Source organism: Suncus etruscus, chromosome 1, assembly GCF_024139225.1.
Source record: "Suncus etruscus isolate mSunEtr1 chromosome 1, mSunEtr1.pri.cur, whole genome shotgun sequence".
NCBI classification, from domain to species: domain Eukaryota; kingdom Metazoa; phylum Chordata; class Mammalia; order Eulipotyphla; family Soricidae; genus Suncus; species Suncus etruscus.
The window spans coordinates 95,329,863-95,344,752 of record NC_064848.1 but is presented as its reverse complement, the minus strand read 5'-3'; the positions used below and the strand labels follow the sequence as shown (position 1 = coordinate 95,344,752).

The 14,890-nt window shown below is 34.4% G+C and overlaps 1 protein-coding gene across 1 annotated transcript in view; it reads left to right on the top strand.

Moving 5' to 3' along the window:
* The window catches only part of THSD7A (thrombospondin type 1 domain containing 7A), a 320,868-nt gene that overhangs the window by 212,293 nt on the left and 93,685 nt on the right, over positions 1-14,890 (top strand). Inside the window, exons 8-9 of the mRNA XM_049776115.1 lie at positions 9,237-9,471; positions 14,333-14,448. Of these exons, the coding sequence (XP_049632072.1) occupies positions 9,237-9,471; positions 14,333-14,448 (351 nt within the window). The remainder of the gene's footprint in view (positions 1-9,236; positions 9,472-14,332; positions 14,449-14,890) is intronic.

Below are 14,890 nucleotides of genomic sequence, written 5' to 3'. Positions count from 1 at the left end.
TGGTGCTTATAGATATAGCTGGAGTCCTCACTGGATAATTGACACTTTTTTTGGTACTGGTGGAGTGTTTCACCTTCTTTCTCTCCTTCATCTCCCAAATTGATGATGAGAGCCTCTAGAAGGATTCCACCCATTTTGGGAGTATTAGACTCTTACCCCAGTTTATTTATCTCCTCCTTTTCAGGCAAAAACACGCAACTTGAACTAGCTAGTCCTGCCTACAGTTAGAGGGGGAGATAAGGGAGGCATCAAGACCAAACAGGTGCAAGACTACTAAGTAGTGGGTTGGATACAGAGGGGACCACATATTCTAGCCGCCCTGGGGGTGAGGGAAGAGGAAATGGGAGGTAGGACAAAAACGGAGGGGTAGGGAGGGCAATTTGGGGATGGGAATCCCCCCTGATTTTATGTAAATATGTACCTAAAATGTTATTGTCAACAATATGTAAGACACTATGATCAAAATAAAAATTATATTAAAAAAAAAAGAATACTAATTTCAGAACTGAAGCAATAGCACAATAGGTAGAGTATCTGCCTTGCATGTGGCATGCCCAAGTTTGATCCCCGGCATCTTATGACCCCCAAGCTCATCAGGAGTAATTCCTGAAAGCAGAGCCAGAAGTTACTCCTGAGCATTGCCAGATATGGCTCAAAAATTAAAAAAAAAATACTAATTTCATAGTATAATTTACCTTTATTTTTTTTTCCTCTTCTTAAAATTCTTATTCCTTACCTTTTTGGAACTTCTTATCAAACTGCGAAAACATCAAAATTTACCTTGGTTCCTCCTACCTGAGGCATTTTTAGTTTTCCAAAAAAAAAATGAATGAAATCATACCATAAAATCCCACATCTTCTATATACCTCTTTAAACATTATCTGACTAGGAATGTGCTTTTATAAGCTTTTCTTTGGGGGCAATTCAGGCAGTGCTCAGGATTTATTCCTGGCTCTGAGCTCAGAAATTACTCCTCCTAGAAGGCTTAGGGGACCATATGGGATGTCAGAAATCAAACCCAGTTGGCTGCATGCAAAGCAAATGCCCTATCTGCTGTGCAATAGCTCCAGCCCTATATGCTTTGTTTTGTTTGTTTGTTTGTTTGTTTTTTGTTTTTTTGTTTTTGGTTTTGGTTTTGCTTTTGGTTTTTGGACCACACCTGGTGATGCTCAGGAGTTACTCCTGGCTATGTGCTCAGAAATAGCTCCTGGCTTAGGGGACCATATGGGACACTGGGGGATCGAACACCAGTCTGGCCTAGGTCAGCGCATACAAGACAAGCGCCCTACCACTTATGCCACCGCTCAAGCCCCCTATATGCTTTTCTAATGCCCTTAGAAATTTTACTTCTCTTTAAAAATATTTTTAAGTTCTGTGGTATTCCCATCAAATAGAAACATGCAAATTAAACTCAATACTCAATGTGTTAATTTTTTAAACAGGTTCTTTTCAACCTACCTTCCAAACAGTAAGGTCTGTAGTGCTATTATCAAGCACAGCAGTAGGACGTTTGCCTTTCAGGAATCTAACCCTGGACTGATCCCATTTCGGTTCCCAGTATCTCATATAATCCCCTGAGCCTGCCAGGAGCAATTTCTGAGTGCAGAGCCAGGAGTAGCCCCTGCGTGCCACCGGGTGTGACCCAAACACCCACCCCAAAATAAATGTCACTTTTTTTGTGTGTCCTTAGAGAGATTTCACATCATTAGTTGGTATTTCTAAATTAGAAGAGTTCATTACAAAGCAGAATTTCATACAAGTCAAAAATATACCCCTTTTTTGAATAATAGTAAGCCAGGTCATCTTAATATGTATCATGCATTATAATCTCTAAGAGTATTATGTTAAATACACATCTTATTCACATTTTATCATAGCTCTAGTATTACAATAATATTTTCATCTCAAAAAATAAATAAATTCTACATTAAATCTGCTAATTTTTACCATAAAATTATTCCCAAACAATATGACAGTACTGCCAATATCATTACTCTAAGACATATTTTGGAAATTAACACATCATTTTTATAAGTAAGACTATATTAGGTATTTTCTGTGCAAGTATCCTGCCAACAGACCAAAAGTGCTGAGGTAACTTTATTGTAGGTTGGGGCAAGGAAATACATAGCCTTTACCTCTGTAAACTTATGATGGTTCTCACAGTTCCTCAATATATTTTCTTATTTTATAATTTTTCTCTTTCATTTTTTATAAAGCCAGCTAGCCAGCTAGTCAACTCTAACAATGACAGCAACAATTTTTTGTATTGTTTAAGAAAACTAAGTAAATAAAAATGAGGTTTGGTAGATCAATAATTTTACTAGTAATGTAAAATTTACTGATGAAAAGAGTCATATAAAATGTATACTTATAATGCCTGTGACAAGCATATTTAAAGAAATGGAATTGGATAAAAGTAGAGCATTGGAAAATGGGCAATAAGAGTTCATTTATTCTTCCCCATCTAATTATTGCTTTAAGATTGGTTCCTATTTGAATACTAAACTTCTTTTTAGAAGCTGCCAGAGTCACTAATCTATATGATGGAGGATAGACTATGAACTGTGACAGATGTTTCACCTTCATGAAGCAGAAGACTAATGAAATGCTGTTTAATGCAGGTTATCCCATGTTGAACACTACATAAATGATTCTAAATTTACACTAAATCTACACAAAACTGCCTAGCAATTTCTTTGCTGAAGAAAAGAATGCCATTTTTAGTTTGGTTACCAATATCTTAATAGTATAATAGCTATGGTATTAATGTTCAAAGTTACTCTACCCCACCACCATTGAAGAACCCAAGACCTTTAATTTAATTGTCCCCATCCTTATCTGTTGTTTCCAGTACTGCTGCTGAAAGGGCTGATAGGGCTTCATACATAACACTCTATTACCTTTCAGAAAAACCTCCTTCTTTTAGTTGAACTTTTCATTCCACCATAATGGGTGCCCCCTTCAGATGCTATCCCCCAGTCCTGTCAAATGCCATGTTTCCTACTAAATACCAGTTTTCATGTTCTTTGTTTCCAGTGTCTTTGGGTATTTGATATTTCATTATTATGTGACTTTATATTCAGCATATGAGAGAGATCATTCCCTCCATGTAGCAGAAAATTTCATAATTTTATCTCTTCTAATGGCTGAGTAATATTCTACAACATGTACCATATTTCTAGTCATGTATTATTGGACACTTTTGGGTTGCTTCCAGATTTTGGCTACTGTAGAATAGTAAGGAACATAGGACTGAAAGGAACATAGGGGTGCAATTGTATTTTCTCTCTTTTGTTTTCTGGGTCCTTGTAGTATATTCTAAGAAATAAAGTTGCTTGGTCAAAAGGAAGCTCAATTCCTAGACTTTTTTTTAAGAATGTTCATATTGTTTTCCAAAATGACTAGAGCTGTTGATGTTCCCATCAGCAGTGAAAGAAGGTTCCTCTCTGTTTTTTTTTAAATATGTGCCAGTGTATGTGATGTGAGATGATAGCTCATTGTTGTTTTGATTTGCAATCTGCCTAATGATTAGTGATGTAAGGCATTTTTTCATTTTGCCCATTTGTTTTCTCCTATGATGAAGATTCTGCTAATTTCTTATCATCAGTTTTGAAGGGCTAGATTTTTTATTATAAAGTTCTACCAGTACCTTATATATCTTTGATATTTATTCATTAAAATATGTTTGGTGAATAATTTTTCTCAATCCATGAAATGTCTATGTTTTAACTATTGTTTTCTTTGAAGTGCAGAACTTCTTAATTTTAGTAATCAATGTAATATAGCATATCAATGGAAAGTCATACGATCGTAGCAATAGATGTAAAGAAAGCATTTAATAATATATAGCACTCTTCATTATAAAAAATCTCAAAAAATGAGAATTGAAGGAATTTAGTCAATATAGTCAAAAATATTTACCACAAATTCATAACAATCACCATACTCAATGGGTAAAAATTAAAGTCCTTTTCTCTAAGATGAGGCATAACACAAGGTTATCCATTCATTCAATTCCACTCAATATAGGACTGAAAGTGCTTGTCATAGCAAAGATAGTATGAACATCAAAAAAGAAAGAAAAAATTGAAGCTCTTACTATTTGTGGATGGCATTATACTTTATTTAAAAAAATTCAGAAGACTCTAAATAAAGCTCTTACAAACAATACATTTGTATGGCAATGTGGTAGACTAAAAATTAATATCAAAATGCATGCCTTTCCTATATACAAGTACTGAAAGCGAAGATGGGTTATAAAAACAGTTCTTTTTGTAGTTGTTACTCAGAAATCAACTTAACTGAAAAAAAGTGAAAGCCCTATACAAAGAAAACTACATAACATTACTTTTAAAAATAAAAGAGGAAATATAATGAATGAGGGAATACTTAGATCACCATTGACTCCAGAGCTTAGGAAGAAGGACAAAGAAGAAAAAAAATCAAAGTGGAAGGAAACAGGTAAGAAAGGCAAGTAATGGGACAACAGATGTCAGAGTTTCCATTTCACTGCTGCTGTGGGAGAGTGGTCTAGTTATAAACCCAAAATACAGACTGAACAACTCTGAAAACATGATATCTAAGCTGCAACCGCCAATCTTCATCATGTATCTATTAAGGTGGCAGGTGGGAAAGGGCAAGCAGAAGGTGGGGGATGACAGATTATGGGAATATTTGTGTTGGGAGTTGACACTGGTGGTGGTATTGGCATTAAAATATCATGTTGAAATATAATGTCCCTAAAACTTAATTATAAACTTTGTAAATAATCCTTCTTTAACTAAAATAAAAGATTAGAAACAAGGTAAAGAGGACAGGAGTAAATGGAAATATTCCTTCTTCATGGATTGTGAGTAGTTTCAAAATGGCTTTTCTCTAGAAAGCATTGTACAATTTTAGTGCATCCCCTATAAAGATGCTCGTGACATTTCTCAAATACATCAAACTCACCTGAAATTTATATAAAACAATAATCCTCCCAACCCCTGAATAATTAAGACAATTCCTGTGGAAAAGAAGATAGAAAGATTATTTCCCCCAATTTCAAACAAAGAGGTCATAATTAAAACAACATGGTAGTAGAATAAAGTCATACCTGCAGACTGATAGAAAAGAATTGATATTCTGAAACAGATCCTCAGGTTTAAGAGCAGTTAATCACTCATTAAAAAAAAGTAGGGGGCCCGGAGAGATAGCACAGCGGTGTTTGCCTTGCAAGCAACCGATCCAGGACCAAAGGTGGTTGGTTCGAATCCCAGTGTCCCATATGGTCCCCCGTGCCTGCCAGGAGCTATTTCTGAGCAGACAGCCAGGAGTAACCCCTGAGCACTGCCGGGTGTGGCCCAAAAACCAAAAAAAAAAAAAAAGTAGGAACTATGAATTGGAACAAGAAAAGCCTCTTTGACAAGCAGTGATGCGAAAACTAGTTAACTACATATGAAAAAATTAACTGAACTATTTCTAATATATGTACAAAAGTCAAATCAAAATTATTTAAAGAGGGTTTGGAGCAATAGCATAGTGGGGAACACTTTGCATGATGCCCACTAGGGTTCAATCCCATAAAATACCCAGAGTCTGCCAGGAGTAATTTCTGAATACAAAGCCAATTGTAATTCCTGAGTGGCACCAGGTGTATTCCAAAACAAACAAAAATTAATTAAATAATTTGATATTAGACTTCATAAGATACATAGAGAACTCAGGAAGATCTCTCCATGACATTGAAGATATCTTGAAGTTTTATCTTTAAAGATAAAACACCGTTGATCAAGCAAGTGGAAGCAAATATATACAAATAGGACTATATTAAATTTCCCCTTATATTTTACTTAGCTTTCTTTACTATTACTAAGATTTGCACTTGAAGGATTTATTAATTTCATGCAGAACTTAAAATATATTGTCACAGATTCATCTATAATATTAGTTTTTAATTTATGTGCCTATAAAATTGAGTATGTTTTAGAAATATTTTCTCAATTTACAATTGATTCCAATTTTGTGAGAAACCAATTTATTTATTAGCTTATTCACCTATGTGTAATCATTCCATAAAAGAGAGTAGAAAGAAATATATCTAAAATATGATATTTTTTAAAAAAAAATCATAGTCAAAGAACAAAAAATGGCCAGTCATCTGTGAAGGTTTTGTCTGAAAACTGAGCTTATATGTGTGTGGGGAGGTCCTTGGGACAATGACTACTGGTGATGGCTGACTTGTTAAAATGAAGTATCGATGAAAAGTGCAATTAATAGTATTATGTTACTCCCCTACCCCAACTTCCAGTTTTGCTCACCTTGAGAGGCAGACTTGCCAACATTTGGGAGGGTTCTTTGACTTCCTGTTTTGCTCACCTTGAGAGGCAGAAGGGGAATTTTAGGGGAGGATTGAGAGAGGATTCAGAGGTGGCTGGCAGAAACAGGGAGATGCCAGGGCAACTTATGAGAGTTTGCTTAAAAAGTTAGCTTAGGTGGCTAGGGTATATAATTAATACACCTGAATATCAATATCAATACTCCTGAAACCTGACTGCCTGTGGATCATTTCCTTGTGGCTATCCTGAACCCAGTTGGAGGGAGTTGCAGGCACAGGCGCGTGGCCCAGGCTGGCAGAGAAAGGCCTCACCCTCCATCCATCTCACCATCATCCAGCCCCAACCAGGACTCAATAATTAATATGTCTTTCAACAATAAATTCCAGTACCATAAAATAATTTAAAAATATTTATAGCAACCAGTTATATTCTATTCCCAAAATGATATTCAGAGGCTGACTATTTAAGTAAATAGTCATAATAATCAGTTTTAAATAAATCAAATTGCCAATAAAATACAAAACACAAGTTCTGCTATAATTCTACTTTACTTACTCTACAGTAAGCCCTGAGTACTTTTGGGTATGGCGCCAATTAATATATATGTTATAGATTATATTATGTTATATATATTTTTATTTTTATAATTGGCATACACATATCATCTTATAAAGATCTGGAGTTTATGAATTTTTTATCTTTACTATAGCCATTATCATATAGAAGTTAGTCCAACCTGTAATTTTTAACTCTTTGAACATATGAGAATACAAAATAAGGTTCAACATACAAAGTACTTATGGAACAGGCCACTAAAAGAGTTCTATGACATTTTCACATCATATACTGTTGATTAAAAGACATATGTTTTATCTTTTATTATCTCTGGAATTACTGTTTCTTGATACATTTTAAAAGCTGGCACCTAGCATCAGGCGTGACAGTCATCACTGTTTGTGCATGTGGATTTCAGCGAGCGGGGTACCCCTGTGTCACATGTTGGGTCACATCTTGCTGTTAGTTTTGAGTGTGGAGGACGCAGCACACCCTCACCATCCCTGCAGGATTTTTACCCTCACTTAAGATGGCAAAATGCAATATGTGTTTAATAGATTATTGTTAAAAATTTGTGTGAGCGTTTGTCTGTTTTGTCAGGTCATTGCGTGGTGTGGCTCTCACAGTTTAAAATTTTGGCTCTTGGTGTCGAACTTGTTTGCCACCCCTGTTCTATATGATTCTTCAACCCCTACCAGGAATGACCCCTGGGTGGAGAGGCAGGCGTAAACTTTGATCATTTGCTGAGTGTGGCCCTACAAAAACAAACAAAAAAAACAAAGATTATTGTATAACATAGTTCAATTTTCAGCTATTTCTTTTCTTGGGACATAAAAAATGATGCTCTATCACAGAGCCAGCAACATCTTAGCTTTGAAGAAATACAGTGGTATGAATAATATATTTCCAATACAATTATGAGAGATCAGAGTGCATTGAACAATTTTATAACTTTGATTTCTCATTGTCATTAAAGTCTTTAAAATACTGAAAACAAATATTTAAAACAAAGATTTCAAATTTACGATAATAGGGCCCGGAGAGATAGCAAAGCGGCGTTTGTCTTGCAAGCAGCCGATCCAGGACCATAGGTGGTTGGTTCGAATCCCAGTGTCCCATATGGTCCCCTGTGCCTGCCAGGAGCTATTTCTGAGCAGACAGCCAGGAGTAAAACCTGAGCATCGCCGGGTATGGCCTCCCCCAAAATCAAATTTACGATAATATCATTTGAATCTGTGGATTTTTCCCATCTAGAGTCTAAATATTCTTTTTCATGCTCAATAATCACATATGATTAATTTATAGCTTAATTAACTATTTGAGGTCTTCCATATTCTCTAATAACAAAGATCTACCACAGAGCAGTACTTAGGGGTCCCAAAGGCTACTTCCAATGATATACCCTGTGAATCTAGCCAGAGATGTGCTGTGTTTGTGCTAACTGGTGCTGTGAACCACCAGAGTCACCACATCAATGTTCAGGATCGCCAGGACTATATATCTAGTGTGCTCCAAGAATCCTGTGTTTCTGAGGATCCAACTTGGGACATTGTGATTGCAAAATATGTGTTCTGACTCTTGAATTATCTCCATTTCCCTAATCTGTATTTTTCAGAAAAATGTAGAGAAAGGTTGAGAGGCTTCTTCCCCCTCTTTTGGTTTCTTCTGCTGATCTAATAAACTGATATGAAATAACCATTTCTATTATGTGCACACTCTTTTGTTTGTTTAGTTGTAAGGTGACAAACAGCAATGTTCAGGACTTACTCCTGGACCTGCATTCAGGGTCATTCATGATGGTCTCGGGATTGTATGGGATTTAGGAGACAAATGTCTTTTCTGCTGTAATATAGATTCAGACATTGTGTATATAGGACTATAAACTGTGGACCCTTATGAATAAAAAAAGTTGCTAATTCATATACCTTTAGACAAAGAAACAGTAATCAAAGGAAATTGAAGACAGAAAAGGTAATTGTTAAAAGTTTGGATTTTACTATTTTAGTAAGCTATCACAATTTATTGACAGGATTAATTGATCTCCCTACCGATAAGAGAGAAAATGTCTCTGTGCAGGGAGGTACCTTTCACTACAAGTTTTATTTCCAGTTTTATTCCTGCCTTACTTCTAAAGCAATTACGATATCTTTCATGCACATTTTGAGGAAGTGACATCATGCTAAATGAAGTAAAATTAATCTGCAGTTTTTCTTTGTAACATGCATCTGATACTGTTACATATTATATGCTAATTGTGTAATAGGTCTAATTTTTATCCTTTTTCATTTCCAAGTAACAGAGAATGCAAGCCTTTCTCCTACACCATATCTAATTTGTTACCATCTTGACCATTTGTGTAGGTGGTGTTCAGTGTCCAAATAGCAGTGCTTTGCAAGAAGTACGTAGCTGCAATGATCATCCCTGTACTGTATACCACTGGCAGACTGGTCCATGGGGTCAGTGCATTGAAGACACTTCGGTTTCATCCTTCAACTCAACTACAACTTGGAATGGGGAAGCTTCTTGTTCTGTTGGCATGCAAACAAGGAAAGTCATCTGTGTGCGAGTCAATGTAGGACAAGTGGGACCCAAAAAGTAAGAGCATTATATTGGACAATAGCAAAGCTTTCATTCAGTCACCTAAGGGATTTTATCTGGCTCACTGGCTTCATAAAACAGAGTACTTTGATGTTTTTCAGGCTTGTCCTCAAGAGTAACATGTTTGTTTTGAACTTTAGTGATTGATAAAGTTATAACAACTTCAAACACTTCAAAAAAAATACCTGAGATCCATAAAATCTGTCTAAATCTTTCTATATGAGGCCTATTCTCAGTTTTATAGTAGCACTCTCTTTTTATTAAGCTATAAGGCATTGAGAGAAATGCTTACTCTGGGTTTGGCTGATCAATAATGACAGTACACAAAGTCCTAAGTGCAGGTCATCCATGATTGTCTATATACCCTTAGGCTATGGAGGCTGCCAGTGTAGTTTAATTGGGTAGTAGTCTTTTATGATGAGATTGTTATTTCCATTAGAAAATTATGTATTAAAATATTAAGGACAAATTAATTATATATGTTAGTGGTGAAGATAGCATGCTATTTACTTCCGAGAGAAAGAAACTTGGGATATGATGACTATAACAATTAAGTAGGAAAAGCATCAGTGTTTCATAGAAGTTAGAAATAATGTAAACAAGGCAAACTCATTTCTAGATGGGAGTATAAAAATAACCAGAGAATTGTCAAGTGCTTTTTGAGAAATATAAACCAAAACAAGATATGACATAACTGTGCTAATCAATTGTCAGAGGAAATGAATAAATCATTGTTAATAATATATTCTTATATTATATTTCTTTAATATATTATATGACATAATTGCACAAATCTTTTAAAATTTAAATCACTTAGCCTTGTGAAACAAAATATTAAGCCAGTCAACTTTGCTTTATTATAAAAGTCACCAGAATTTTTCAATATTTGTACAAGAGCTTGAATATGACATGTAATCTAAAGCATCTATTTAATTAGTTTTGCATTCTGTTTTCAAAGTCCTTCACAAGAATTTAATGAAATAGTAACCATAAGCTCTCAACAATTATTAAAACTATTTTCTCTCTAAAATTTGAATTTCTTCTTAGTATTTCATGGGATTAATAATAATATCCCCTAGAGGTAGAAAACTACAGGAGAAAGATAAGTCTTCTACTGGGTTATATTTATCTGGTCAGGGACCCAGATATTAGTGTATTTTGCCACGTGCATAATTTGCTTATGTAATTTTACATTAGGACATAAATTAGAAAATACATGTCAAAATAATGGTATAAATCAAAAAAACAACCCACATAATCAGTATCCCCAAACCATTTTAATAAAAGTAATGAGTAAGTTGTGATCATTCTAATTCAGGTAAGTAATGGATGTATAAAAAGGAATAGTGATAACAGCAGGTGTCCCAATTCCTAAAGATTTTGGGCCTTGATGAGAAAAATACATATGGAAAAATTTATTGCAAGGGTAAATATTTACCTTTGTGGCACAAGGTGAGGATTTTATGCTGAGTTTTAAGAGTAAGGTCACTCTGTTGCTACTTTACAATTCATTGCCTCTCAGATGTTGTTGTTCTTCTCATTTAAAACAAATTACAAAATGTTTTGCTAAATCATAAGCATGCACGTATTCAAGCTTTGTGAAAGAACCTGCTGGATACATGCCATTGAGTCATTCAATGGGAAAAATATCTAAAGCCTCAATAATCACCAAAATAATCCACTTAAAATTTTGCTTAGTCTTTGCAGCCTTTATTTAATGACCCAGATAGTGTTATAGATTAATTAAATCATATAGATTTTGTTTGGCCTTTAATATTCTGAAAAATTAAACAAATACTGTGAATTCAAAAATAAACAAACTTCCCTGCCCCTTTTGCACTGGTTAATTTTACTGAATGCATTTCAATGCTAGGTTAAATTGAGAGAATGTATTTCAGTACTAGACAGTTGAAATAAAATGCAAATAAAACATTGTTTTAAACTCCTCTTAATAAAACAGATTATTGTGCAATGGTAAAATCAATGTTATTGATCTTATCTATCCTCCAAGTAACAAACTTCAACTCTTATCACATCTCTTTAATTTGACCTTGAATAAGATTTGGGCAAAAATCAATCTCTTGATTTAAACCACAAATAAAAAATACAAACAGTACAAAGAGAAAAGAAACATATTGATGGAATCAATTGTCTCTCCAAAGGAAGTCTGAATTCATTTTATTGGATATAATCAAAGCTGTGTAATTTATCTTCATGTTCATTTAACAGCTTTGTTGTTAGTAATTTTGTTCTCCACAGTCAGCCAAGTATCATGCTGTGGATATTTCTAAACTAAAAACAATTTTTTAAGATAGCAGTGATAACTTTGGAAATTTTATTGATTTATTCAGAACTGAAATTTGAAGAGCAAGAAATTGGTTAATTTAGAGTTGTTCAAGTTATAAAATTACGTTGCTGAAAGGCATTGCTCTTCAGTAATAATTCCTAATCCACAGTTCTTTCCATAGAAGTTCTAAAAATATGCATGAATGTAAACTTTACCATAAGAAACATCTTAGTGGGGGCCGGGCGGTGGCGCTAAAGGTAAGGTGCCTGCCTTGCCTGCGCTAGCCTTGGACGGACCGCGGTTCGATCCCCTGGTGTCCCATATGGTCCCCCAAGCCAGGAGCAACTTCTGAGCACATAGCCAGGAGTAACCCCTGAGCATTACCGGGTGTGGCCCAAAAACCAAAAAAAAAAAAAAAAAAAAGAAACATCTTAGTTAAGAATGCAGGTTAAATTAGTAATTATTATCATTTATAATCTCAACTCTAATGATATATTTGCCTTTTTGATCCCCAGCAAGACACACGGTGCCTAAGCATGTAGTGAGTAAGTAAGTATTGACTGCCAGACTACAAACAAATCTTAGGAGGTTAAGATACATAATAATTAATTTATAATTAATTGATTCATAATTATTAATTTTAGAATAATCAATTCAGCAAAGTACTGAAATGTGTTGATATTCTTTATAATTCTGTTCTAAAATGATGATTAACTTGTTAAAAGAAAAATTTTCTTTTAAGTCTTTAAGCTACATCCAGGTGTGTCAGGGCTTACTCTGGCTCTGTGCTCAGAGATCACTCCTGGCAGGGTTTAGGAGACCGATCCCCTCACACACACACGGATTTTTTTTTTTTAAATCTTACACAAATTTTTAATGTTTTTCAAGCAACAGTTATAGCGGATCTTTGCTTTAAATCTTCCATTGCCTTTAGCTTACTTCTCAAAAACTATATGACCTCAAAAGATAATTTCCTAGAATTCATAATGTTGTTATGTACTGTTTGTCCTAAATTATCCTGTTTTAATGGTTAATAACTGACAGATAATGGAAAATCATATGTGCATGATGTGCATGATAGGTTTCTTAATTTTTGTTTGTTTGTTTGTTTGTTTTGATTCAGAGCCACACCTAAAACTTCGTAGGACATTTCTGGCTCTGTGCTCAGAAAACCCTCCTGAAGGGTTTCCATGGACTGTATGAGCTTCTGGGGATCAAACTCAAATCATATGCATATGGGTAAATTGTTTACCCATTATACTAACTCTCCAGCTCTGAAATGTGTTTTTAAAAACCCATTCATCAGCTTCTTAAGATTATCTTTCAGAGAGTGAAAATACTATAAAAATAAGATAGTTCAGGGTTTTGTCATTATCTAATATTTTGTATACCTAATACCTAATATGTGATGTTTTTAAGTGTATTTAGAAATCATTTAGTGACCAGGAATAGCTCAGTGCTAGAGCACTGGCCTTAGATGTGTACTCCTGGGTCTAATCCCAAGCACCATAAAAATAAAAAATTGTTTTTGCTTTATTTCAAAACAATAACTTATTTTTATTTAAATTACTCTTAATGTTTATTCTATTGATATGTATTTTTCATTTTAAAAATATTGTAAAAATTTAAATTTTAAATTCCATTATTTGTTATTCAGGATACAATGGAAGTATAAAGAACTAAAAAAAATTGAGAACAAAGAAAACATCCTATCATAATATTTTAAACACCTTTAACATTTTTATTTCTTTTTTTTTATTTATTTAAACACCTTAATTACATACATGATTGTGTTTGGGTTTCAGTCATGTAAAGAACACCACCCATCACCAGTGCAACATTCCCATCACCAATGTCCCAAGTCTCCCACATTTTTATTTCTTATATGTCATAAAATATTTGTGAATTATTTGCACATATGCAATATATAGACTATACTGCATTATAGATTTATTTTATACTCTAAATTTTTGATAAACTATAACACAATTTGAAATATATAATTGTAGTGAGTCTCTATATATTTTTATTTGTTTTTGTTTTTGGGTCACACCTGGCAGTGCTGGGGGTTACTCCTGGCTCTATGCTCAGAAATCAATCCTGGCAGGCTCAGGGGACCATATTGAGATGCCAGGATTCAAACCACCAACCTTCTGCATTCAAGGCAAATGCCCCCACCTCCAAGCTATTTCTCCAGCCCTGTGAATCGATATTTTAAAGAGATACAGAATTGGGTTCTATATCTGGCAAATTGAACTTTCATAAATCTCCTATAGGTTGTGTAAGACAACATATACATGTATAATAGATCTATTACTATGTAATTATTGCATGTTTCTCTCATAATACTATTATTATCAGTTAATGCCTTTTGTTTGAGATGCTTAATTTAGATTCAGTTTGTAATATTTAACTTAGCTTCATAGTCTAGTCAAAAGCAAAAAGATTTCTGAAACTTAAACATTGCATATTGATGACTTTTAGCAATAAAAATTCTAAAAAATAAAAATTCCTGGTTTTCTGAGTTCTTAAGTAGAACAATTGATTTTCCTTTGCTTTTTGCTTTTCTAGATGTCCTGAGAGCCTCCGACCTGAAACAGTGAGGCCTTGTCTCCTTCCTTGTAGGAAGGACTGTGTTGTGACCCCATATAGTGACTGGACATTATGTCCCACTTCCTGCAAAGAAGGTGAGATCCACACATCATTCTACATATTTTTCATATAGAAAACACTCACCATGACTACCATGTTGTTCTGGCTGAGCGTATATGCCTAAGAATCTTACATGAAGCTGTATAATTTTTATTTAATAATAAAATTTTGCTTTTCAAGGAAACAGTACTCTTCTAGTGCCATATATATTTGGATGTGTCTAGCAAGTGAGTTTCAGATCAAAACTAGCTTAAAACTAAAATAGATGTTGGCTAGAAGATCTCTCAAAGGTCTGGAGTATTTGTCTGTCGTGTGCCTTAAAGTCAATACCTCGCATCTCTTGGTCCATCCCAAGTCTCCTGGTTTGGCCTTGTTAAACCCTGCACTGCTTGGCCAAGCAGCAATAGATTAAAAATTACCAAATAAGGCCTCAAGATTACTTGAACGCTCTAGGGATACTGATAAAAGAAACAGTGC